At 50.4% G+C, this 26970-nt stretch overlaps 1 protein-coding gene across 1 annotated transcript in view; it reads left to right on the top strand.

Moving 5' to 3' along the window:
• Positions 1-287: 287 nt before the first annotated feature.
• The window catches only part of TTLL9 (tubulin tyrosine ligase like 9), a 41611-nt gene continuing 14928 nt past the window's right edge, over positions 288-26970 (top strand). The window contains 11 exon segments of the mRNA XM_043602619.1: positions 288-369; positions 3498-3541; positions 10551-10643; positions 12736-12847; positions 13614-13764; positions 13767-13798; positions 22968-23036; positions 23634-23708; positions 24876-24966; positions 25888-25928; positions 26825-26912. Coding sequence (XP_043458554.1) covers positions 355-369; positions 3498-3541; positions 10551-10643; positions 12736-12847; positions 13614-13764; positions 13767-13798; positions 22968-23036; positions 23634-23708; positions 24876-24966; positions 25888-25928; positions 26825-26912 — 811 coding nt within the window. The 5' untranslated portion in view covers positions 288-354.

Here is a 26970-nt window from a genome sequence, read left to right as displayed (position 1 = left end):
TTACCAAAGACTGGCCACTTTTCAGGCTAGCTGCTCTTAGGTCAAGCGAAACGTAGCTGGAGGAGGCGCAGTAAGTGCCTGCGAAAGGCAGCCAGTCTCCGGCCGGGTGCGCCCCCGGGTCGCGGAGGCTACGGGCTGGGAGAGAAAGGTCTGGGGAATAGGGGGATCTGGGCCTCTGGGTCGCGCGAGCTTCCCGCGCCCCGGGTCAGGCGCACCAATCGCGCGGAGAGGAGGCGCCTCGGCTCATCCAATCAGCACGGCGGATCCGGGCACCCTCTGTCGCCTTGGCAACGGGACGCAGGGGCTCGCGCGCGGCGAGGTGGCAGTTTGGGTCTGGTCCTGTGGAATCGTATTATGTCGCGCCCGAAGGTAGGAGTGTCACGGGGTCCAGATGTTTTCAACGTCCCGAGAGAGAGGGAGGGAGGCCGCGGAGGGATTCAGACTCGGGGGTGGGGGGGCGGTGGGTCCCCGCGGAGTGATTCCGGACAAGGGGGAGGAAAATGAATTCAGAGAAAAGACTTCAAGCCCTGGCTGGCCTCGCGCCGCCGCCGGAGATGCTGCGCGAGTCCGCAGCCGGGGCTTGCTGGCGGGAAAGCTACGAAAATCTGGGATTCTAAACTGTACTCAGCGATTTCGGGGACCCTGGGGGCAACCTCAGAACCTAGAAAAGCTCTTAGAGATCTATTCATCCCGCCTCCTGTTTGCCTACCTATCCATCCATTCGTAATGCATTCATCCCCAAACGCTAATCAATGGCTTCTCTAAACCGCGCCCACTGCTGACCAGTGAGGAGGACACAGAGGTGAATCACATAAGTCCCTGTCCTCTAGGAGTGCACAGGCCAGCGCGCCCCCCCCCCCCACTTTAAAATGGGGGGAAATGCGGCTCAAAGAAGGGAAATGAATTACTCTAGAATCCACCCTCCTCCCCACCAGCCTGCTTCTTATCCCGTGTTCTCTCATGCACGGCACCCCAGTTCTTTTAATTCCATCTCACAACAAAAAACAAGTGATTACATTGGGCTCACTCAGGTAATCCAGGATAATCTATTTTAAAGTCAGTTGATTATGTCTGCAACTTTAGTTTTCCTTTGCAATGCAACATATTTACAGGTTCTGGGATATTAGGACATAGGCATCTTTTGGGGGATCATTATTCTGCCTACCACAATATTCTATCATCAAATAACTGGAAAATGAAATTGTAAAAAGTACTATTTAAAAAAGCATCACATGGGCACCTGGGTGGCTCAGACAGTTAAGCATTCTACTCTTGATTTCAACTCAGGTCTTGATCTCAGGGTCATGAGTTCAAGCCCGCAGCTGGGCTCCATGCTGTGTGTGAAGCCTACTTAAAAAAAAAAAAAATTAAATTAAAATTAAAATTAAAATTAAAATAGCATCACAAAATCAAAGACCTATGAAATAATTTAATTTAAAATGTCCAATGGAGGTGCCTAGGTGGCTCAATTGTTAAGTGTCTAACTCTTGGTTTCAGCTCTGGTCATGATTTCACAGTTTGTGAGCCCTGAGTCAGGCTCTGCACTGACAGCTCAGAGCCTGCTTAGGATTCTCCCTTTCCCTCTCTCTCTCTGGCCCTCCCTCGCTTGTGCTTTCTCTCTCTCCCAAAATAAATAAACATTAAAAAAAGTCCAAGACTTCTGTACTGAAAACTAGAAAATATTGTGGACAGAAATTAAAGAAGAGCTAAATGAATGGAGAGATAGATCATATTCAGGGATTGGGAGACTCAATACATAATGATGTCACTTCTCAATATGATCTATAGATTCAATACAATCCCAGTAAAATCCCAACATGCTTTTTTTTTTTGTAGAAATTAGCTGGTTCTAAAATTTATATTGAAGTGCAAATGACCCCAAATTGCAAAGACAATCTTGAAAAAAGGCAAAGTTAGAGGACCTATGCTACTTGATTTCAAGATTTACTAGAAAGCTATGGTAATTAAGACAGTGTGGTGGTGACATAAGGGTAGATAAATAAGCAAATAAGATGTAGTCTAGAGACAGACCCACATATACACAGTCAACTGAATTTTGACAGAAGAGTCAATGTAATTCAGTGAGGAAAGGAAAAGTTTTTCAACCAAATACTCTGAGCAACTGGATAAACTGATGGAAAATGGAACTGAAAACATGAAAGAGTATAAAAGATACAATAATTAAGAAAAGAGTGGGACACCTGACTAGTCCTGGGGTACTTGGAGGGGCTTGTGAGTTCACTTGCTTTTGTGGGGGGCTAGTTTCTGTCTGTTTCATAAAGCAGTACTCTCTATCCCTTTCCACTGTCCCTATCCCTCTGAGGGATAGGATGGTGTGGTAGGCAGAATTCTAGATGGCCCCCAAGATTCCCACCCCTTATGGACACACCTTGTGTAATTCCCTCCCCTTGAGTGTGGGTGGAGTCTATGAATTTGATGGGATAGTTACGACTGTGATTGTATACTGTGCATGGCATGGGACTCTATCGTGGCTGACTTGGAGAGGAAAGGGTTGGAAGTCAGAGAGCTGAGCTCCTGCTGGCCTGGAAGAAAGCAAACATCCATGTTGCGAACTGCCTAGGGGGTTACGTTGAAAGGAACTGCGTGGCCTCTAGTTGCTGAGAGCAGACGCCAGTCGACAGCTAGCAAGTAAACAGAGACCTCAGTCCTGCAGCCCCAGGCAACTGAATTCTGACAACAATCTGGATGATCTTGGAAAAGGACCCCGAGCCCTGGATGAGAAACATAACGCAGGCCATCACCTTGGCTGTAGCCCTGTGAGACCTGGGCAGAGGATCCAGCTAAGCTACTCCTGGCCAGTGAAAACTGCAAGGCATAAATTTATGCTGTTTTAAGCCACTAGGTTTGTGGTAATTTGTTATACAGTAATAGAAAACAAATGCAGATGACAAGGCTGTCTAAGCTACAGAAGTCATCCTGCACAAGACCAATTTTGATTTCTTTCTCATACCTGCCGTTAGGGATCAGTCTTGCCAGGACTGAAGGCCAAACTGTTTTAGACGTGGTAGAAGCAAAATAATACTCACTCTGCTTTGAGGATTTGAAAGGCCCATTTTGGATGCAAGAGATTAACTTTGCTCCGAGCCTTTGACTCAGTCCACTCCTGGATCATGGATCTAATCAAACATGTTTCAGCTCCTTCTCACAGAGCCTGCTGAGCTCAGCCCTTAAAACTCAGCCCTCAAAACTGGGGTTGGACCTTTGGAGCGCTGAAAACTAGGTGTTCACTCTACTGGTCATGCTTGCGGAACAATCCTATGAGGTGGGCCCTTGAATACCTGAGGATTTATCCCAAGGACCAAGCTGCTGGGCACATATTGACCAATGTGAACTTGGCCAGGCTGGTCCTTCTTGTCTCAGCATCGGGCGATATTACATCTGATGGTTTCAGCATTTTAAGATCTGCGGTCAGTTGAGCTGGGAAGGCAGAGTGGATATGCAGGACCAGTTACATCACTTTCCTTTTCTCATTGCAGAATCAAAATTACAAGGGCCATGGATTGTCAAAGGGAAAAGAGCGGTGAGTGGTCCCACGCAATCTAATAAACACAGAACTAAATTCCTCCTCTCTCCTCCCTCCCACCTCCCTCCCTCCCTTCTTTCCTTCCTTCCTTCCCTTTTCCCATCTCTCCAGCCCCGCTTCTTTGCTTCAGTAATGACAATGATAATAACTATCACTGAGCACTTACCATGTGCCAGGCTAGTTGTTTTACCTGTAGTATCTCTTTGAATCTTTACCACAGTCCTTTGAAGTAGATACTGCTATTGTGTCCGTTTTATAGATGGGGAAACTGAAGCCAGAGAGGCTAAGTAGGTAACTTGCTGAAGCCTGTAGGATCAGTTAGTGGCAGAGCTTGTTGGGCTCCAGGGCCCACGATGCCCAAAGCAGGAGGGAGCGGTGTGGACTTCGCTGGAGGTTTTTTGTGAGAAGTTAGAAGTTACACCACACACGCCGTGGCGCATATTTTCGATACTTCTGTTTCATTAGGTATTTCTATTCTTTCTAAAGTCACATCTGGCCATGTCACCACTGAGGAGGGTGTGTGTGGTCTCTGACCCCACCTCTCGTGCAGCGCCCATCGACTTTGCCTTCTTTCTCTACGTACTGAGAGAACTTTGCCACCAATTTCAAATCTCTTACTCTCTTCCACAGAGCAGCTCAGCTCTAGTCTGGGTCCTGACCCTAAACTTACACACCCACTCCCACCCCAGCCAAAAAAGGGCACCTCAGTTAACAGGGTCTATTTTATTGCGTCAGACACCAATTAGAAATGTGTTTAGCTACAAGTAACAGGAAACCCAATTAATAGTAGCTTTAAACAATTATATTTGCTTTCCTCATATAACGAAGAGTCAAGAGGGCGGGTGCAGAGTGGTTCAACGCTCTCAGAGCTAGCATCTCTGTGATTGCCTTGACCTTTTCCCTCTGGACACTAAGTGGCTGCTACAGCTCCAGCCTTCATGTCACAATCAAGGTGGGAAGGAGTGGTGAGGGAAGTCTCAAGCCACATCTCTCTCTTTCTTTCTTTCTTTCTTTTATTTTATTTTATTTTTTTATTTTTTATTTTTTATTTATTTTTGGGACAGAGAGAGACAGAGCATGAACGGGGGAGGGGCAGAGAGAGAGGGACACACAGAATCGGAAACAGGCTCCAGGCTCCGAGCCATCAGCCCAGAGCGTGACGCGGGGCTCGAACTCGCGGACCGCGAGATCGTGACCTGGCTGATGTCGGACGCTTAACCGACTGCGCCACCCAGGCGCCCCTTTCTTTCTTTTATTTTTAAGGTTTATTTGTTTTTGAGAGAGACCGAAACAGCGTGAGCAGGGGAGGGGCAGAGAGAGAGAGAGAGAGAGAGAGAGAATCCAAAGCAGGCTCTGTGCTACCAGCACAGAGCCCGATGTGGGGCTTGGACTCATGAAACTGAGATCATGACCTGAGCTAAAACCAAGGTTTGGTTGCTTAACCGACTGAGCCACCTAGGCACCCCATCTTTCTTTATTTTCATCAAAAGAACCAGTGCTTTCCAGGAACCCACCCTCTTTAGCCATCTTATGTTTTTATCTTACCAGAATCGTGTCGCCTGGACACCCCTAGCTGCATGAATGGTTAGGAATATAAGTTACATAAGTGACGTTATCGTGTTATTATTCTGCACCCTGCTTTTGTCACAGAAAATTCTATTTTCAGTATTTATCCACGTTGGTGCACGTAGCTCTGGATGCATTTTGACTACTATCTGTGTTCCATTGTAAGCCACGAGTTATTTATCTGCTTCCTGTTGAGAGGCCTTCTGGCTGGGCCTTAGAATTGAATTAGAATTAGAAAGCACACCCTGAGACAAGGGTGTGTGAGCAAGTAGTTTATTTGGAAGGTTGGAAGGTGATTTCAGTAAGCATTGGCAGGGCAGGGGGGATGCGAGGCATCCACGGGAAACCAATAAACGGGGCATTACAGACAGGTTATTGTGGTGGGCCGGTGGGGCTCAGTCCCACTGGGGATTCCTAGGAGATAGTACAGAACACTGCAGACTCGTCCCCACTGAGTGTTGAGGAACTGGAGGACTTACCCATCAACTCCAGTCATCATTAGTTGTATGCCGGTGTGGGAAGGGCACTTCGGACCTGCTTTAAGCACTAGTTGAGCTGACTGCCGTGCACAGGAATGGAGAATGTCCAAGGGACAAGGGTGGGCCACCAACCGTGTGCTGCAGGTTATTTCCGTAAAAAACAGTAATAATTACAAACGAACATCCGTGTACATATAATGCCTAGGGTATCTATCTAGGGTACAGAGCTAGGATGGAATTGCTGGCCATAGAGTACGTGCAAGTTCAGTTTCACTAAATACTGCCATGTGGTTCTCCAGCGTTCCTTCTACCAGTACAGGAAGAGTTTCCGTTTTAGCACATTGTTGCCGAACTTGGACGTCTAGGTTTTTGCCAGTCTAATGTGCCTGAATAGTAACTGACAGTTTTAATCTGCCAGATTGCTCTCTATTTTTAAAAATTTTTTTTTAACGTTTATTTTTGAGACAGAGAGAGACAGAGCCTGAACGGGGGAGGGTCAGAGAGAGGGAGACACAGAATCTGAAACAGGCTCTAGGCTCTGAGCTGTCAGCACAGAGCCCGACGCGGGGCTCGAACTCACGGACCGCGAGATCATGACCTGAGCCGAAGTCGGACGCTTAACCGACCGAGCCACCCAGGCCCCCCTGCTCTCTAAAGATTTATCCGATTTACAGTTCCATCAGCATTACAGGATAATTGTCATTTCTCTACATTCTTGTGAACACTTGGTATTTGTCTGATTTTAAACATTTCCCCCGATCTGATGGGTATTGAAATTGGGTCTCTTCATTGTTTTGGATTAATGTTTAAATACTCCTTACTTTACTACTTTATAGCAGGGGTTCTTAAAATTTGAGCTCAAGTTTTCTACTTCAAAATTATTATGGACTCTTGTCAACTTTTATCATAAACACTTCAAAAATTAGAAATTTCAAATGATACATTTAAAAAATTTTATCAATTCATTTAGAAAGCAATAATGGACTCATTACCTGGTAGTGTAAATGATGCATTAAAAAAAAATTTTTTTTTTCAACGTTTATTTATTTTTGGGACAGAGAGAGACAGAGCATGAACGGGGGAGGGGCAGAGAGAGAGGGAGACACAGAATCGGAAGCAGGCTCCAGGCTCTGAGCCATCAGCCCAGAGCCCGACGCGGGGCTCGAACTCACGGACCGCAAGATCGTGACCTGGCTGAAGTCGGACGCTTAACCGACTGCGCCACCCAGGCGCCCCGTAAATGATGCATTTTTATGAACTATAACTGTATTCTCCCTCCTCCAAATTTATTATGATGAGTAGTAAATGTTTGCACATCTTTGTGTATTTCTTAAATGTCTGGCTTAATAGACAACATTTGGCTTCCTGAACCTTCTGGATTCAATCTGTTGTGATTTGTTGTTTTGGTTGAAGAAGAGGAAGGAAATCCAGCCTCACAAATGTATGTAGTTGGAAAAGGGAGGACTTTGTGTACCTCTGGAAGAGACTCGGACACCCTGAGGACTACTTGGACCACCCACCAAGAACTGCTGTTTTAGGGAATTACAATATGCATCCTTAACTCATCACTGTCTACTGTGAATCAGTATTCACAGTACTGTGAATCAGTATTATACCACTTCGTGCGCAGTGGAAGAACCTTAGAACAGCTTGCTCTGTTTACTCCCCTCTGGTCCTTTGTGCTATTATTTTTGTCATGTATTTAAAAAAAATTGTTAATCTTTATTTTTGAGAGAGAGACACACACAGAGCACGAGTGGGGGAGGGGCAGAGAGAGAGAGAAGCACAGAATCCGAAGCAGGTTCCAGACTCTGAGCTGTCAGCACAGAGCTTGATGCAGGGCTCAAACCCACGAACCATGAGATCATGACCTGAGCCGAAGTCAGATGCTCAACCGACTGGCCACCCAGGTGCTCTGACTCTTTGCCATGTATTTAAACACTAAAGAAAGTGCTTCAGGGTCAAGGAAAATTATCCCTGATGGAGATTCAGATGTACCAAAATGGATATGTGAGTAGAAAGAGAGATCAATTGATTGATTTTCCAGATGATGTGAAAATGTTAGGGTTTAGGAGGTAACAGTCAAGAAGGAATTCTTGAGACATCTTTGGTGCAAAAAGGTGGTTTATTAAGGCATGCAGACAGGATCTATGGGCAGGAAGAGCTGCACAGGGAGCGCCTGGGGTGGCTCAGTCAATTAAGCATCTGACTTTGGCTCAGGCCATGATCTCAGGGTTTGTAGGTTCGAGCCCCACATCAGGCTCTATGCTGACAGCTCAGAGCCTGGAGCTTGCTTTGGAGTCTGTATCTCCCTTTCTTTCTGCCCCTCCCCCACTTATACTCTCTCCCTCTCTCTTTCTCTCTCTCTCAAATATAAATAAACATTAAAAATTAAAAACAACAACAACAACAGATACACTGGGGTTGTGAGGAGTGGCTGATTACATTGGGTTTGGGATAACGTAAGTCTCTAAGGAATTTGGAAGCAAGGTTTCCAGGACCTCGAGGGGCTAGCTGTTGTTAGGATACAGTCATTTACAACGGTCTAGTAAAACCTTAGTCATGAGACCCTTCAGATGGATGTCAGTGGGCCATGTGTTTGGAGGACGATTGCTAACATATATCTTGGTTACGGGGGGCAGGGGGAGAGGTAGAGATAAGGGATTTTCTTTACAGGATCCTAGAGGTCAGGCTAATGTCAAGCTAAGGTTGCCTTTTATCTCTAGCAAAGTATTAACATGGAGGCAGTCGAGTTTCTGGAGGAAGGTCACTCTGTCTCAAGGACTTGTCAATGTGCTATAAGTTGTAAAGAAATTTAACTTTTTTTTTTCTTTTGCCTTTGTTCTCCACTCCACAGAGACCGTAAGCCCTTTCTTCTGACCACTACTTAGGGTTAGGGGCTGATCATTTGATTCCTCCTAAAGCTGAGTGGAACATGGGTTGGGCCAAAGCTTTACAGTGAGTTGGCTCCAAGGCCAACCTCCTGTACTGCCGTTTTGAGCCTTTGCCCCGGAAGGGGGTTGAATACAGTTCCGTGTTTGTGTGTTTGTTTGTTTGTGGGTTGTTTTTTGCTTCATTTTTGGATTCGATCTGGCAGGGCTGCCAGAATGCCCACACCACATCATTGTGCAGGAACATGGGTTTTCTCTCTGCTTTACTACGTTCTCTACTGCTTCTTTCTTAAGCAAATTTGCCGCAAGGTTGTTTTGGTTCGGTTCAGTCTGCTTTGGTTTCAGAATGGGACTCTTCCAGATTTTGATTTGTTTGGCCACCCTCCCTCTTGTCCAAGCACAGCTGCTTTCTCCTGGTGACTGCTTCTCCGTGGCTGGCTCATTCCTCCCCTTGCCCGAACTCAGACGCACCCCCACCCCCACCAGACCTGGACACCTGCTATAGCTCTCTGCTCCCCGCTAAGGGCTTTTTTCTCTCTGGAATCAGTTCAGGTTTTCTTTTGTCCGTTGCTCCCCACTAGCCCCATAGTCAAGTGTGCTGTTTAGTTTGCACATTTTTTCCCCTCCCTGCTTCAATAGGACTGAGAGTCTTTCGCATCCTCTTCCACTATAACCTGGGATGTTTTAATTTGCGTTTACTTGATTGTTGAGAAGGTTGAGAATCTTTTCTCGTGCTTACTGGTACGTTTCCCCTGCTATGAATTGCCTGTTCAATCCTTTAGGCATTTTTGTCTTTTTAAAAATGAGTTGTCGAAGCTCATTATGTACTTGGTCCAAATGTCTTACAGATTGTAAACATTACAAATATTTTGTCTTAATCTGTAACCAGTCCTTTAAGCTTTAGTCGTGGTGTATTTTGTTACAGAGTTCTGTTGTATATACAGAAAGGTGCATGTGTCGTAAGTTTATAGCTCAGTGAATTTTCGTCAACTTAATACACCCACATATCAGGAATCAGAACATCACCAACACTCCAGAAACCCCACTCATGCTCTCTTTCTGTCATTCCCCCACAAAGGTAGCCATTATCCAGACTTCTAATGATGTGTTAATTTTTTTAATTAAATAGTTACTTTGAGATAATTGTAGATTTATATGCAGTTATAAGAAATAATGTAGTGAGGGGCGCCTGGCTGGCTCAGTTGGTAAGCATGTGACTCTTGATCTCAGGGTTGTGAGTTCAAGCCTCATGTTGGGTGAGGAGTATAAGAAAGTATAAGAAATAATATAGTGAGTTACCATGTGCCCTGTATTTGGTTTTCTCCAATGGTAACAGAGAATACAACTATAATGTGGTATCACAACCAGGATACTGACGTCCATACAGTCAAGATAAGGAAAGTTCCCATCACCACCGATCCCTAATATGACCATTTTATGACCACATCCACTTCCTCCTTCTCCCTCTGCCTTCTTCCACAATCCTACCTCCCCCCGTCCTTAACCCCAAACAACTGCTAATCTGTTCTTCATGTTAATAACTTTGTCATTTCAAAAAGTTATATAGGGACACCTGGGTGGCTCAGTCAGTTAAGCGGAGAACTCTTGATTTTGGCTCAGGTCATGATCTCACAGTTTGTGGGCTGGAGCCTGGTGTCAGGCTCTGCGCTGACAATGAGGAGCCTCCTTGGGATTCTCTCTCTCCCTCTCTCCCCCTCTCTCTCTCTGCCACCCCCCTCCCCCACTTGCATTTGCGTGCATGCTCTTTGTCTCAAAAGAAAAGCTATATAAATGGAATTGTACAGTATATAAGAACGTTTTAGGATCGGCCTTTTTCACTCGGCATAATTCCCCAGAGATGCATGCAGGTTGAATGTACACATATTTCACTCCTTTTTATTGCTAAGTCAGTATTCCATGGTATGGATGGACCGCTATTTAACCATTCACCCATTGAAGGACATCTGGGTTGTTGCCAGCTTCGGGCTATTCTGGATAAAGCTGCTGTGAACATCCACGCACAGGTTTCTGCGTGACCCTGAGCGAGCGATCTGTCACCCTGTCTTGCAGAGAGCAGAGAGCTTCAATCCGATTCAAGACCACTCTCGTGAATACTCTCATGGATGTCCTTCGCCACAGGCCGGGCTGGGTAGAAGTAAAGGAGTAAGACGCATCCCCACCCCCTGCCAATCTCGGCCCTCTTTCCCTTTGACTCACCAGGCCTTGTCTCCCTCTGTTTTCTCCCAGTTCCTGTGGGTGGCTACTGGGACTTGTCCCAATTTGGCTGTGACAGGGACCAAAATTTATTTAGCACTCCGAGTGTATCAGGCACATTACAGACGCCGTCTCTGCCTTGTCTAAGTCTTAGAACCATCCAGCAAGATATGATTATGTTCAGAGGGATCAAGCCAATTGTTGAAGGTCACACAGCACATGTGTGTCAGAGTGGGAGTTGCTCCCAGTTCAGTTGGACTCTTCCGTAGCCAGGGTCCTAGAGCTCTCTGGAGAATCAAGGAGTGCAGCCGTCACAGACTAGCTGGCTTGAATCCTCTAGGGATGGCAGGTCGAGGTCAAGGGCTGCTCGTCCCTGGCCACTTACTAGTCCTGTGACTTTGAACGAGTTACTTGGCCCCTAAGCCTACATCTCTTCTATGGCGGGCCCTGGGGATGCTGAGATGAACAATGTCTGGCACATAGCAGGTGCTAATGTTAGTGAGGGCTAAGGTTGGGCTGCATATAACACAGACCCAAAGCAAAAGAGGCTCTGACGGACCAGAAGTTTATTTATCTCTCCCACCAAAGTCCAGGTGTAGGAATTTCAGAGATCGCATAGAAATTTGGAGCCACCTGTTTCCGTCTTTCCATCCTGCCATCCCTTGAGTGAAGCCCTTCTCACGGTCTAAGGTGAAGCTCCAGTCTTGCATCCACAGGGCGAGCAGCAGTAGGTAGGAAGGAGACAAGAAAGTACACGCCCTGCCCTTGAAGGACACGGCCCAGAAGTCCCTCACGTTGGCCAGACTTAGCCTAGCTGCAAGAGAATCTGGAAAATGTAGCTTTTATTTTGGAAAATGTGGATTACATTTCCCCAGGTAAATGTTGGGAATTCTATTACTGTAGACAAAAGGGGGAGAATGGATAGGAGGGGGGAGGGCCACCAGCTGCCCTGACCTGGTGCTCAACCAATGTTGTTGCATAACAATAGCTGAGCCCGTTAGACACTCTTTACTATAGCAGTTTACACGCCTGACCTCTGAATCGTCCAGCAAACCTTCTTCTGGGAGGTGCTATTGTCATACCCATCCGCTGGAAAACGGGACACCTGGGCATGGAAGAGTAAAGAGTGCCATGTTGGAGGTCACTTGGCTTGTCAGGGCTTGGACTGCACCTAGTCGGTCTGTGTGCAGAGTCCCAGGTGCATCTCTACCCTCTCGGTGAATGAGGAAACAAATGAGCCAATGGATGAATACATGATTCCCACTGCCCGCTACTGGAGTCTAGTCTTCAGTTATTGTTGTAATTTTGTGACTTAAAAAAACAAACAAAAAAACAACGTTGGAAGCAACGGTGGTGGCATTATTTTCTTTCCTGTCACATCCTTTTCAAGCACCTCCTCTCTGCACCCCAGCTCTGGCGTCGGATTCGGTAGATTAGCCTGGGTAAGAATGCCGATGCTGCTGTGCCCTGGGCGAGCGAGGTTCTCCTCGACTGAGGGCTCCAGGGATGATTGTAGTCACCTCTTGAGGCTGTTCTGAGGACTCAGTGAGGGGAGGGCTTTGTGGCCAGGGAAGGGCTTACAGATGTTATTGGGAGGCACTGCTTGGTGATGTGGGCCGGGGGTGGCAACCCAGATGCTTCTAGAGCCCAGGCAGGTAACCTGATCAGGTGAGGCTGGCTGGTTGCCATGGGCCATAGGCAGTGGTAGGTAGGGGGTGTGATCTGGAGAGCGTACGTCCCAACTTGGTGGCTGTTCCTCACTCCCGCCGACAGGTGCCAGGAGGCATCAGGACCCCATGTGGCCGATACCCCGGTTGTTCAAAGGGAACCCAAAGGAAGCCGGCAGCCTGGATTTGTGTAGGAATATTTCTCCCGTTCTCACTCTGGCCTAGCGAAGCACACTGTGGGCAGGGCTGGCCCACGGCACCCCCTTGAGGCTCCTTATGAACCTTGCTTGTCCCTCAGCTGCACTTCCGTGGGCCCCAGGCCCTCAGCAGTGCTGAGGTCCTTACCTCATGACCTTTGTCCCACCCACCCCCAGTGAAGGGGACTGGGATTTCTACTGGTGTGACGTCAGCTGGCTCCGGGAGAACTTTGACCACACCTACATGGACGAACATGTGCGGATCAGTCACTTCCGAAACCACTACGAGGTGAGCTGGGTGGGCTGGTGGTGGCAGGGGAAGGGGGGGCACTGAGTCGGCCACTTCATGTCACTGGATGTCGCAACAAGCAGGGGCTGGCATGGGAGTGCAAAGAGCAGAATGGAAAAGCGTAAGGGAGTTTGGGGTACATGCCAGGTGGGGAACATGTGCACAAGATACACGATGGGCTAAAGGATGTGAGAGGGTAAGGATCTAATACCCGAGCAGCAGGCTATCTTGGGGTGGGGACTCAGGTCACAGGCTGGTGGGCATGTCAACACTACAGATGTGAGGGGCAGCCTGGCTTGGGGGGCGAGGGCCGCAGGAGCAGGATGCTTGAGCCATATGGTGATTTCAGGGAAGAGACAGATTGAGCAGTTGGGAGTCTAGAGCTGGGAGGGAGGTCCGGGAGGAATCAGATCACAAATCACACTGGAGGAGCCAGAGGTGCTGAGATTTGAAAAGGTTAATGCAGCTTAGAAGTTAGCAACATGAACTTCGGAGTGAGACAGGCCTGGGTCAAGTCCTGGCTGTGCCTTCCGTTAGCTGGGTAGCTCTGGGCAATTGACTTAGCCTTTCTGAGCCTCAGTTTTCTTGCCTGTAAAGTGGGAATGGTTATAGAATAGCAGGCTCTCAAAGTTACTCTTACTGTTATTGCTACTTCGTGGGCCGAGAATGGAGGCTGTGGGAGGCAGTGGCGATGGCTGGGGCTGGGAGGTGGAGCAGGGCAGGGGTCACGAGCACTAACAGCCTGTCCACCCATCCCGCTGCCCAGCTGACGCGCAAGAACTACATGGTGAAGAACCTGAAGCGGTTCCGGAAGCAGCTGGAGCGCGAGGCAGGGAAGCTGGAGGCAGCCAAGTGCGACTTCTTCCCCAAAACCTTTGAGATGCCATGCGAGTACCACCTGTTCGTGGAAGAGTTCCGCAAAACCCGGGGATCACCTGGATCATGAAGCCTGTGAGTGCCCGGTGCCCAGTCCGGGGACCAGGGGGAAGGGGCAGGGGGAGGGAGGGCTGCCCAGGCACCAGCAGGGATCCTTCATGGCGCATCCCAAGACAGAACCCCTGCCTGGGATTTCAGCCTTAGATGCACCATCTGCCTCCGCAGAAGAGCTTTTTTTTTTTTTTAAGTTTATTTATTTTTGACAGAGAGAGCGTGAGTGGGGGAGGGGCAGAGAGAGGGAGACACAGAATCCGAAGCAGGCTCCAGGCTCTGAGCTGTCAGCACAGAGCCCAATGCGGGGCTCGAACTCACAAACTGCGAGATCATGATCTGAGCCGAAGTCAGACGTTTAACCGACTGAGCCACCCAGGTGCCCCTCCGCCGAAGAGCTTTGTCTCCTCTTTGCAGTGTTTGAACGCAGCAGCTATGACTGCTAGTACACAGTAGGTGCTCAATACATGTTTACTAGATGGAAAAGTATCCTCAGGACACCAGGGCAGTGAATCCAGAGCCTTGCTGAAGCTCAGGTCCCCACCTCTCTTCCTGACCTGAGAGAAAATGGTGGCAGTCAGGCCATGCCAAGCGCTTTGCCTGCATTACCTGATTCTCCAGATGGTCTTTGGAATGAGATATTACCTTATTTTATTTTATTTCACTTCATTTTTAAATATGTATTTATTTATTTTGAGAGAGAGAGTGTGTGTGCGCTTGCGTGAGAGCAGGGGGTGGAGGGAGAGGTAGAGAGAGAGAGAGGGAGAGACTCCCAAGCAGGATTGTCGTGGGGCTTGATCTCACAAACCATGAGATCATGACCTGAGCTGAAGTCAAGAGTCAGACGCTTAACCCGACTGAGCCACCCAGGCGCCCCAATATTACCTTGGTTTAAAGATGAGGAGGGGCGCCTGGGTGGCGCAGTCGGTTAAGCGTCCGACTTCAGCCAGGTCACGATCTCGCGGTCCGTGAGTTCGAGCCCTGCGTCAGGCTCTGGGCTGATGGCTCAGAGCCTGGAGCCTGTTTCCGATTCCGTGTCTCCCTCTCTCTCTGCCCCTCCCCTGTTCGTGCTCTGTCTCTCTCTGTCCCAAAAATAAATAAACGTTGGAAAAAAAATTAAAAAAAAAAAAAGATGAGGAGACTGCGACCCATTTATTCAAGCATTCCACAATGTTTACCGAGCGCTGGCTACATGCCAGGCATAGAAGTAGGTGCTAGGGACACAGCCCTCAGCAAATTGGAAGTGGGTCTCTACCTTCCTTGAGTGCAGACGATACAGAAGATACCTGTGTGAGTACGGTTGTTCTAAGTGACACTAGAGAGGAAACAGTAGGAGGTTCCCTGCTGCCCAGCGGGCTTTTCTGAAGGGAGATTGGGCTCCAAGGTCAAATCCCTTAGTTTAAATACTGCCTGTACCACTTACTTGCTGTGTGAGCTCAGACAGGTTACTTAACTTGTCTGTGCCCCAGTTTTCCCATCTGCAAAGTGAGACTGTGTTACCTGTCACATAATGTTGTGATGTGATTAACACAGGTAGAGCATACATTAAGCACTCCATAAATGATAGCTGCCGTTGTTATTAGTGTTATTAAAAGAATTGTTGACTTTGACTGAAAGTCAAGAAATATTGACTGTGGCCTGAAGGATGCCGAGGAGTCAGCCTGGCGAAGGGCAGAGGTAGGGAAGAGCATTCTGGGAAGAGGGACTGCATGCATGAAAGCCTTGCATCCGGAGGTAGCCAGCCCTTCGGGGATCAAGAAACTGAGTGGAGGGCAGGCGCGGCAGAGCACCTATGAGCCCCTCGATTGTTCCTCGTGCCAGGGCTGGTTTCTCACCACAAAGCCACCATAGCCTTGAATGGTATCATCAAAGCCCCCTAATATTTTCTGGGCTTGGGACCGTGCCAGGCCCCAGGAAGGGAGCTGGGGGAGGGCGTGGGGGGCAGCCCTTCCTCGTGCAGCTGGGGACTAGACCTGGTGTTGGCTGATATGCACATTCAACCAAGAGCACAGCTGCTTGGAGGGGGAATCGATGTGCCAGACAGAAACGACGGATCCTCCCGACTGGGTCCCAGCCAGCGTTGACCCCGGGACCTCCTGCACCTGTCCCCTCCTCTGCAGCCGGACAAGAAGGGGTTCGTTAGGCACAGGAAGACAACAAGCCACAGGGCGGTCCCAGCTCCCAGCATTAGCCTCTCAGACAAATGGTAATTTGTGCTAATTGGGATGAGCAATTGCATATTAAGTTGATTCCTTTCCCAGCCCACGGCCTTTGTTAGAGGCAGACACAAGACAGCTGTAATTAAGAGGAGGCATCTTGGCTGTGTGCGTGTGTCCTTGCTCCTGAATAGCTGTGGCGCCCTGTCTGGGGTGTGGGGAGCCGGGAGTGGGTGCTCTGAGCTCTAACTCTGTACCCGCCACGCATAAGCCCTGGGCAGGTTCCTCAACCCCTCTAAGTCTGCGTCCCTGCCGGGCTTGCGAGAGAATCCAATGCGGTTATACACATTATATAAAGGGTTTGGCACTTAGGTGTCCAGTCATTGACCGCTTTTACGGTTATTTCCAAGACTCCGGGCGACACCTGGAAAGCACGAGGTCGTGCTTCCCAAACCCAAATGTGCCCACAATCATCAGGCAACCTGGTTAAAGGCAGAGACTGATTCGGCAGGTCTGGGTCGGTCTGAGAGTCTGCCTTGCTAACCAGCTCCCAGGTCAGGCCCTTGCTGCTGGTCCACGGACCACACTTTGAGGAGTGAGACCCTAGCGGAATCATTTTCAAAACTGAGAGTGCATCAGAATTTTCTGGAGAGCTTATTAAAGCCCCCCTCCCATCCCCCAGGGTCTGATTCAGGAGGCCTGATGTGGGGCCAAAGAATTTGCATTTCTAACAATTTCCCAGGTAGAGCAACCAGGGTTCTCTGGAGCCACAGAACCATGAACCGCTGGGACGGAGTATTAGTTCTGGGATCCTGTTGTTTGGATCCTTTGGGGTGGGGAGAATGTTAAAAAAAAAAAAAAGGACATTACTCCAAATTCAGAAAATAGAAAAAATCCCGAATCCCTCCACTCCTCCCACAAGGCCTGTCTCTGTGAGCCAGCTTGTCCTCGTGCACCCACACACAAGAGTTTTCACATAGCTGCCATGGCCGGCGGGTCAGGGTAGCCACTGGCCTGCCTTTTCCCTCTGGCATCTCCTCTGCACGGTGCCCTAGGGCCTGCTGACTCTTCAGCTTCCTCCTCCACTCCTGGCAGCAGAGCAGGGGCGATGCGGGGTGGGGTGGGCGGGGCGAGTTGGACTCAGAAGGGAGTAAGCAGCATCATCCCCCCACTGCCATCCTCAGGAACCCCTCTTCCCACCGAGCCTGAGCCCCAGCCCATCTCAGAGTATAAGAACAAGCCCTTGACTCTGCCATTTAAAAGTCCAACTGATGTAAGAATTGCATCGATCCCAACTTCTTTGCCATCGAAACATTCTCCCTTCCTACCAGCTCAGGCCCTCTGGGTGGGCAGGAGGTCGGCAGGATGCCTTGGGCAGCAAATAACAGAAATCACGACTACAGGGAGCCCAAACGAGAGGGCTGGTAAAAATAGTGTTTCACACGGTCACAAAATAGTGTTTTTAAAAGGATAAAATAATTTGGTTATAAAAAGAAGCAACTCTACTGAAAAACAGTTATCAACCGGTTAGTCTGGGTCCTCTGAGAAACAAACGAACATGCCAGGAGTTTTGCCCGTGAGGAATTGGGGGAGGGAGTGGGGGGAGCCTGGACGGCAGTCAGACCCCAGCGAGGGAGAGAGGGAAGGAAGAGAAGCCCCTAGAGGCCGGGCAGCAAGGCCTGGGGGAGGCCTCATGCCAGAGGAGGCCCCACTCTCCAGGGAGTGGGCCAGCCTTCAAGGCCCCCTCTGTCCTCCGTCCGTGGCAGGAGCGTCCCCTGCAGGCGGAGCCCCACAAGTGCAGCGTGGATTGCGGTAGTAGAAGCCGGCGGTCAGTCCAGCACCTTCCGCAGTTGGAGATGGGCTAGCATGTTCTCACAACGGCCACACAAACTATTAAATGATCTGTATGCAGTAACAGTAACAATATATGTGCTTTTCATTAACAGTGAAAGAGTCTAACAGCAGGCCCCATTGTTACCATACTTTCAAAATCATCACAAGCAAAAACAATATTTTGAGACACCTGCAGCGACTCTAATGTGATCTAAAAATAACCGAGATTTCCTCTGAGAGTAAAGTCACAGGCTTGGCTAGTACAACTAGGATTTGTTGTCTGCATTCATAATGGGAAGCAGTGGGAAAATCTGGTTAGGATGAAAAACTTTCTTCTCATTCAAGTTTACAGACCCCAGGACATTTCCTTTAATGACGAGAGGTCGCTTCCAGGGATGATTCAACATCATAGGGCAGCTCGACATCATCATCGGTTCCCACCCCAGTGGGCTGGCCGCTACTCTTGGTCACAATGTAGCTGCCAAGCTCTAGCTTCACCTCCTCACGCCTCCACTGTTGCCACAGGATTGAAGGAACACCCTGGTCTTGTGTGTCCCTTTTGAAGAAGACACAAACTCCCCAGAGGTCACTGCAGTAGACTTCCCCTGGCATCCTGCTGGCCCTGCTTGAACCGGTCACATGGTGGGGGCATGGGACCACCGTGGGCATCAGACCCCGCAGAGGGCAGGGCCACCAGGAAGAGGTGATCCAAATGAGGTTCTGTTGGGAGCGCCTGGCTGGCTCAGTTGGTGGAACAGGTAATTCTTGATCTCAGGGTCGTGAATACAATGCCCACGATGGGTGTAGAGCTTACATTAAAAAACAAATACCCAAATGGGGTTCTGTTGGCAGAGAAAAAAGGGAATTTTTTTCCATACTTGGCGTTGCTGAGTGGACCACCAACTACATCTGTAACACCCAATGAATGCCACACAACGAATGCCTCATGAGAAATGATCCCCAGGGGCAGGGCATCGAGGGCCATGAGTGGCCACAGGTTCTAAATCTAAATATCTAAATCTAAATCTAAATATGGTTCATTCTAACAATCCGTTCACATATATATGTTTTTTTACATTTATTTATTTTTGAGAGACAGAGCACAAGTGGGGGAGGGGCAGAGAGAGAAAGAGACACAGAATCCGAAGCAGGCTGCAGGCTCTGAGCAAGCGGTCAGCACAGAGCCCGACGGAGGGCTCAGACTCACAAACCGTGAGATCATGACCTGAGCTGAAGTTGGAGGCTTAACCGACTGAGCCACCCAGGCGCCCCAACAATCCATTCATATTATTTTCCAATTGAAAACATATCTTTTTATAAAAATAATATTTTACTCCCAGATTATCAAGTAAGATTGATAGTCCCAACAGTAGGACCATGTTGACCGTGGGGGTTGGGGGGCGCCTGGGTGGCTCAGTCAGTTAAGCGTCTGACTTTGGCTCAGGTCATGATCTCACGGCTTGTGAGTTCGAGCCCTGCGTCGGGCTCTGTGCTGACAGCTCAGAGTCTGGATCCTGCTTCGGATTCTGTGTCTCCTTTCCTCTCTGCCCCTCCCCTACTTGTACTCCGTCTCTCCCTGTCTCTCAAAAATAAATAAATGTAAAAAAATAAAATAAAATAACTACCTGGGTTTGTCACCTACAGGCTGGGTAAACTTGAACAGAGTGCTTGGCCTTGTTCCTTGGTTTCCTTGGCTGCAAAAGGGGGATAATGTTAATGCCTACATAGAAGATTCTTTGTAAAGCTTTAAGGAGCTCATGGGCATAAGTCTTTGTGCCTGGCACCCAGAAAACATCTGAGAAGTATTGGCTACCACTGTTAGAAACCATTCCCCTAAAGTCAGTGTGCTGGTCCTATTCCCGCACCCCAAAACTCAGTGGCTTGAAACGAAAATCCTGTCTTATTTATTAGCTCATGCTAGTTTGGGCAGCATTTGACAGGGAAGGCTCGTTGCTGTTTGAGCATCTACTGGGACAGCTCCCGTGAGGGCTGCAGGATTCTCTTCCGAGCTGGCTCCCTCACTGGGCTGGCAAGTCAGTGCTGGCTGTTGGCCGGGAGCTCAGCCAGGGTGGAGGGCTGGAAGACTCAGTTGCCCTCCGTATGGACCTCTCCATGTGACCTGAGCTTCCTCACGGCATGGTGGCTAGGTTCCAAGGGCAACCATCCCCAAAGAGAAAGCTGTGTGGAAGCTGTGTTGCCTTGGAGGACCCAGCACTGGAATCCACACAATGTCACTTCTGCCATATGCAATTAGTAGAGACAGTCCCAAATGCTGGCCCAGATTCGGGGCGGGACATTGAATTTACCTCTTGATGGAGGGTGGAGGTAGCAAGGTTCTGGGAAAACATATGGGAGTGGAAATATTTTTGTGATTGTTTTTGGAAACTACAGTCTGCTGGAGCTAGGGAGCAGGTGGTGGTTTCCAGCCTCAACAACCCTGATAGATCACCAAGCAGGAAGTTTACTTTTCACCCTGAGGATTATTCCCTTAGGAGGGCATCTCCCGGAACAGGCGTGTTTGCCAACATACTAGCAATGCTTCAAACAATAAAGGCATTTTATCACCTCATATAACAAGAAAGCCAGAGGTAGGAAGTTCCAGGTTTGGGGGATGTGCTCAGTGGTGCTGTGAAAAGACCACATTCCTTATCTTTCTTCTCTGTCATCACTCTGCATGTATTGGCTTTCCTCCAACAGACTCGTCACCTCATTGGTGACGGTTATAGTCCTCACCTCCCCAGAGTGTAGCATTCAAAGAAAGGAAAGGAGGCAAACATCTCTTTCTCTCTCTCTCTCCCTCCCTTCCTCTCTTGCTCCCTCCCTCTCTTTCTCCTCTTCCTCAACCCCAATGTATTTTTTTAAATGCTTGTTTATTTACTTCGAGAGGGAAGGAGGGGCAGAGAGGGAGAGAGAGAATCCCAAGCAGGCTCCGCTCTATCAGCAGAGCCTGATGCAGGGCTCGGTCTCGCGAACCATGAGATCATGACCTGAGCTGAAATCAAGAGTCAGACACTTAGCCAACTGAGCCACCCAGGCGCCCACCCCAATATTGTTAACAAGGAAAAAAAAATCGTTCTCAGAAGCCCCAAGGCCCCAGGCCGATGTCTCTTTGGGCCTCATTGACCAAAACTAGTTGCATGGTTCCCGTGAGCTGCATGGGAGGCTGACCACACAAGTATCTGGTCTTTCCAGCCTCCGTGTGAGAGCTGGGCTCTGCCGGCTGGAAAGAAGGAAGGGGAATGGCTACAGGAAAGGTGGGGGTGGGGGGTCCTAGACCCAAAGGCAGGAGTCTTTAAAAAAAACTTCTTAATTGAAGTTTGGTAAAGAGAATATGCCCCAGTCACAGAGGCACAGCTTGGTCAATTTCACGAGGCGAGCACACTTGAGTAACGAGCACCCAGACTGCAATCAGGGCATTGCCAGCCCCTCAGCAGCTCCCCTCCGACCCTCTCCCACTCACTACACTCACTACCCCTCGGGTCCCTAACAGCATGGATTCATCATTTGTCTGCTTTCGTACTTTGTGTAATTGGAATCACGTAGTATGGCTCCACTGCGTCCGCTTTCTCTCCCTCAACATCGTGTTCAGGCGACTCATCCACACTGACGCGGGTCGGTGCATTGTTCATCATCATTGTCGACACGATTCCGTTGAGTGCGTACTTGTCCATTTGGGAGTTTCAAGGTTGGAGCTATTGTGAATCGTGTGCTACACGTCCTGTACATGTCCACGGGTGCCCGGGTTTCTGCCGAGCAGGTGCCCCGGAGAGGAGTTTCTGGGTCAGAGCAGACGCCTATGTCCAGCTTTGGTGCACGCCCACCAGCAGTTGTGAGTTCCGGTTTCTCCACAGCCTCGCCAACACTTGCCATTGTCGGTCTTTAGTTTTACCCACTCTCAGGGAGTATAGGGTGGCATCCTCTTGGGGTGTTCATTTGCATTTCCTTGAGGCTAATGAAGTTGAGTGACTTTTTCACTGTTTACATTGGGTCATCTTTTGTGAGGTGAATGTAAGTCTTGTGGGTAGCTGGGAACTGTGGGAAGCCCTTTATGCACACTATTGCTCTCCCAAATAGCTGTGCGCATGTGGCTTCCCCTGAAACGCTACCAGTACTCCCAGGTCTTGCGGGCACCCCATCTTCTGGGCATACACAACCCCGAAACAGGCACACAGCACAGCAGGCAGAGCGGGGGCTGAGTTTCAGCTCCCACTGGCCCCATGACGGGGAGCCCTTGTGCAGTGGACAGCCTGCCCATCCATGCCCGACAGCCCTGCCTGCCCCTGCATTGTACAGAGAACATCACATTAACCAACTTGGCCCTGCTCCGAGAAGAACAGAGGGAAATGAGAGTTTGCATTACCTGGGTGCCTTAATGCCAGAGAAAAGACGCCTCGAGGGGATCTGCTCAGTGGCTGCAGATTACCCAAAGGGCTGCTCTGGGGCCCAGGGATCAGATTTGTTTTAGGAAGCCCTACAGGCCAGAGCCAGGCTGGCAAATTTTTAGCTCGACACAGGTTAGGCTGTGAAAGCTCCATGAGGTCTGGGTCACGGCTATAGCATAATGCCCAGCACACAGTAGTCACCTAATGGATATCTTTGGGATGACTGCTTCATAGAGCGATCCTGCAACAAATGAGCTGCATCCGGAGGTAGGGGGAGGGTGGCGAGCTCCCTGGCAGGTGACCATCACAGAGGGATTTCTCAGGGGGGAGTAATGCCTTTGGTGCTGACTGCTCTGCATGATATTAAAGATCTTTCCAGCCCCTAGACTCTGTGAAGCCATGAATTATCCATGCTGGGATTCAGTAAAGGCAGACTGATCAGTATTAGCTGAAGCAAAACCTAATTAGGGAGGCAAATTGATTTCCAAAAAAAGAATTGGATGATGTGTTCCCAAGACTGTTAGAAACGGTTTTTTAATTGTCTGTTGTTTTGTATTATTCATGCCATTGTATGCCTCTGTGAGCGAAGTCGGCTTCTCTCTTTCCTCCCCCCCTTGCCTCCCTCCCACCCGCCAGCCAGGCTTAGTGCCTTCTCAGTGGCTGGCCCCATGGGGCTGGGCTGGGCCATTCCTCTGGGGAGAGCTGGAAGCCCATGGGAGAGATAGAGACAGAGAAATGGTGGGGAGGTGCCCCAGGCACAGGGGCCAACAAGGAACCACATAGAGCTGAGAGCAGACCTTTCTGCACTCACCCCCATCCCAGGTAGCCCGGTCGCAGGGTAAAGGCATTTTCCTCTTCCGGAGGCTGAAGGACATCATGGACTGGAGGAAGGTAAGCTTACCCCTCCCCCTTGCTCCGGAAATCTCCCTCTGCCCTTGCTGCCATGAGGGGCCCCTCCTTCCCTCCTCCAAAGCTTGAAGGGCTGGCAGCGAAGCTCTGCCCCTGGGCACGGAGTCTCTGAAGCCAGATTGCCTGGGCTCAAATCTTGATTTTGCCCTTTCAAAGCTGTGTGACCCTGGGCAAGATGCTTCTCCTCTCTGTGCCCAAGTAAATGGGGGAGAGTAGTAACAGTGCCTGCTGAGGACGAGTTACTATGCCTAAAACCTGAGAACGCGGCCTCTGTACCTGGGCCTCCTGCTCACCTGATTGGGGAGAGCTTGGCTGACTCTTCCTCCAAGTCCCAGGCCGAGCCTGAGGTAGCTCCCTCCCTCCCCATGACCCATCCTTATCCCAGGATGCGGCGTAGTAGAAATCCCGCTTCCAATCCTGCCCCTGCCACTCAGCAGCTGTGTGATCTTGGGAAAATTGCTAACCCCCTCTGAACTTTAGAGATGATAATGCTGCTACACAACCAGCACCTGCTGCATGAGCAGGTGCTCAGTAAGTGAATTGCCTCCCTCCTCTGTGTGTCTGATTCCTTCCCATCAGGGCACCGCTGGGAAGAAGCTCACCAGCTCAGAGGCCCAGCCAGCCCGGAGCACTGTCAATCCACCCGGAGGCCATGTGAGTACAGGTGCCAGGTGGCCCGGGGCCCAGGAAGGGAAGGCCTGGTTGCCTCTGTCTTGAAGCAGCTTGGCGGTGGAGGGGGAGGGGGCCGGGGGATGATAGCAGGTATAGAAAATTCTGCCCTGGGGGCCAGAGGCCCTGAGTTCCAGTGGCTCCCTGCCACCAGGCCCTTGTGTGACCTCACCAAGTATGCGCCATTCGCCTTTGGGCCTCAGTTTTGTCACATGGTTACCGTGAAGGGGACAGCGGCTGAGAAGGGGCTTTGCAGACCATGGGGTGCTGTGCAGGTGTGAGAGAGAGCCTTGCTGGGCTGGCCAGGAAAGGATTCGCAGGCAGAGACGGGAGAGGAAAGTCCCCGGGCACCTGCGTGGCCCTCCAGGCAGCACGGACCAATGGAATTTTCTACAGAGGCGGAACGGTGTATGCCCGTGCTCTCCAGTACCGTGACCACTAGCTACGTGCTGACACTGAGCAGCTGAAATGAAGCTGGTGTCCCTCAAGGACTGGATTTTAAATTTCTTTTCGTTCTTTTATCTACATGACATTTACCATCTTAACGACTTTAAGCGTATAATTTAGGGGCATTAAGTGTATTCACATCATTGTGCAACCACCACCACCATCCACCTCCAGAACTCTCGTCCGCTTCCAGAACTCTGTCCCCAGGAAACACTAACTCCGTTTCCCAGCAGCCCCCCCAACCCAGCCCCTGGCAGCCACTCTTCTACTTTCTGTGTCCGTGGATCTGACTCCTCCAGGGACCTCGTCTAAATGGACTCCTACAGTGTTTGTCCTTTTGTATCTGGCTTATTTCACTTAGCGTAATGGCTTCAAGGTTCATCCACATGACAGCATTTAAATTCACTTATTTTTAAGCAGTTTAAATGTAAATAGACAGCACAGGTCTAGAGGTTAAACGCGGAAGCTCTGGGCCCAGCCTGCGTGTGGGTCCACGTCCCAGCTGTGCCACGGAGCAGCTGTGTGACCTTGGGCAAGTCGCTTCCCCTCCCTGTGCTTCAGTTTGCTCATCTGTAAAATGGGGGATAACGTTCGCCCTTCCCTGATAGGGTTGATTTAAAGACCAAACGAGGAGAGTGTCTAGCACGATGCCTCCTGCACAGGAAATGCTCCGTAGATGTTAATAATAGTTATTGTTACAACCAGGACGCAAGAAGTTCTGAAGACCAGAAGGATGAAATCCCCGTGGAGAACTACGTAGCTCAGCGCTATATCGAAAACCCCTACCTGATAGGAGGTGAGATGGCGGTCTCTGCCCAGAACAGAGGGCCACTTGGCTCCTCTCACCGCTTCGGGCAACATCCTCCCTCCCCTCCCCCAGTGACCCCATCCTCTCTCGTAGCTTTCAGCACCCCCAGATGCCAGTGACCTCCCAGCTTTCTGTCTCCAGCCGGGACCTCACCCCGGTAGCCCGGATCCTGATGTCCCACCGACCCTTGGGCACCTCCCGGCAGCTCACACCCAACATGCCTAAGATCCAACCCTCGCCCTCCCGCTGCCATATGGCTCATTCCCCAGCCTCCCCGTCGGGATACAGCCCCTCCAGCCCCTGGTTGCTAAGCCAGAGGCCGGAGACCGTTGTGGGTGTGTTTCTCTCTTCCCCTCCCATGTCTGACCTCCATCAAGCTCCCACGCAGCTCTTGAATCCATCTGACCCCCTCCATCCTGGTTCTGGCCACTGTCCCCTCCCATCCTCACTGATGCCCACTGCTACTCTGGTCCCTTATGCTCCGCTCCAGCACAGTACCCAGGGGGACAAGATCCCCTCAGTGGCTTCCCATGGTTGCTAAAACAGAATCCAAATATTGCACGTGAGCTGGCCCCTGCTGACCTCACTGACCTCGTCTCCTTCCACTCTGCCCTTGGACCGAGCCCTTTGCTCAGGCAGTCCCTCCTGCCCCAAGGCCCGCCCCCTCCAGGCTGGGGGGGCACCTCTCTTCCTCTAGGCCACCGCTTCTCCACGAAGCCTTCCTTGATCCCCTGTCTCCAGCCTTTCCCCCACATTAACCACGTCCCCTCCTCGTTACCTTCTCCTTGTACCTCTTGTGCTTTTTATTGGCATTCACCTCTGCCCGTCCACTGCTCTAACCCCCAAACCTACCATGCTGCCTGGCACACGGTCAGTATTTGTTGCATGAATTCTTTCCTTGCCTGACAGGCCGCAAGTTTGACCTGCGCGTCTACGTGCTGGTGATGTCGGTGAGTAGCTAAGATGGGGCCCTCCTCCAGCAGCAGGTAAGGAAGAGCTGGGCCAGGAGACAGGGGGCAGAAGCCATTCTGGGGGGTGCCTGTGTGAGCCTGCCTGGGAGAGCCCAGGGGGCGTCTGAGGGTAAGGCGGGGGCCCGTAAACAGATCCCATTTCTGCCATCTCAGAGACCCGAGTCTGGATTTGCCGTCCGCCTGTCCTTTATTCACTCAGCCATTCGTGGTAACCGCAGTTGACCTTTACCGAGCACCTCCTAAGTACCAAACCCCGGTATTCAGCAGGTTTTACTACGTTTGGTCCTCCTAATGACCGGGGAGGCGGGTTCTATTATTATCCTCATGTTACAGATGAGGAAACAGAATCAGAGGGGGTTGAGTGGCTTACCCGAGGTCACGCACAGGTGACGGACAGACCTGGGCTCCCAATCCAGGCAGCCTAGTGCCAGAGTCTACTCTCAGACAAGGAGCTGCCATACCGCCTCTCCCCACCCATTCGTTCAGCAACCGTTCAAACCTTCGTGAGGTGCTCCTCAATGTGGGGCATGAGGACATAGGGACGTGGGAGGCGGGCTCAGCCCCTGGGCTCCTGGAGCTGAGCGTCTGGTGGGGAACGTGGACACACCCGGAAGGGTGTCGCGCGTGGTAGCGGAGCAGAGAAGAGTCTCGTTCATTCGGTTCCCTTCTGCGTCTTCTCCCCGCCCCTGACACCAGGGAGGGAGGGGGTGGAATCAGAGGAGGCTGTTTGGACGGATTCTTGAGGGGTGATGTGAGAAGGAAGGAAGGGAGGGCACTCCAGGTGGAAGAAACAGCGGGTGCAAAAGCTAGGAGGGGCAGATTGCTCGTATTCACCCCCCTCCCCTTCCCCTCCCTCCTTTCCCTCCTCGACACAGTACATCCCGCTGCGGGCCTGGCTGTACCGGGACGGCTTCGCCCGATTCTCCAACACCCGCTTCACACTGAGCAGCATCGATGACCAGTGTATCCTCGGATCCCGTCTGCCCAGCCCCCTTGCGCCCTGCCCCTCCCCATCCCCCCA

This window comes from Prionailurus bengalensis, chromosome A3 (assembly GCF_016509475.1).
Source record: "Prionailurus bengalensis isolate Pbe53 chromosome A3, Fcat_Pben_1.1_paternal_pri, whole genome shotgun sequence".
NCBI lineage: Eukaryota > Metazoa > Chordata > Mammalia > Carnivora > Felidae > Prionailurus > Prionailurus bengalensis.
This window is presented reverse-complemented; position numbering and strand designations above follow the sequence as displayed.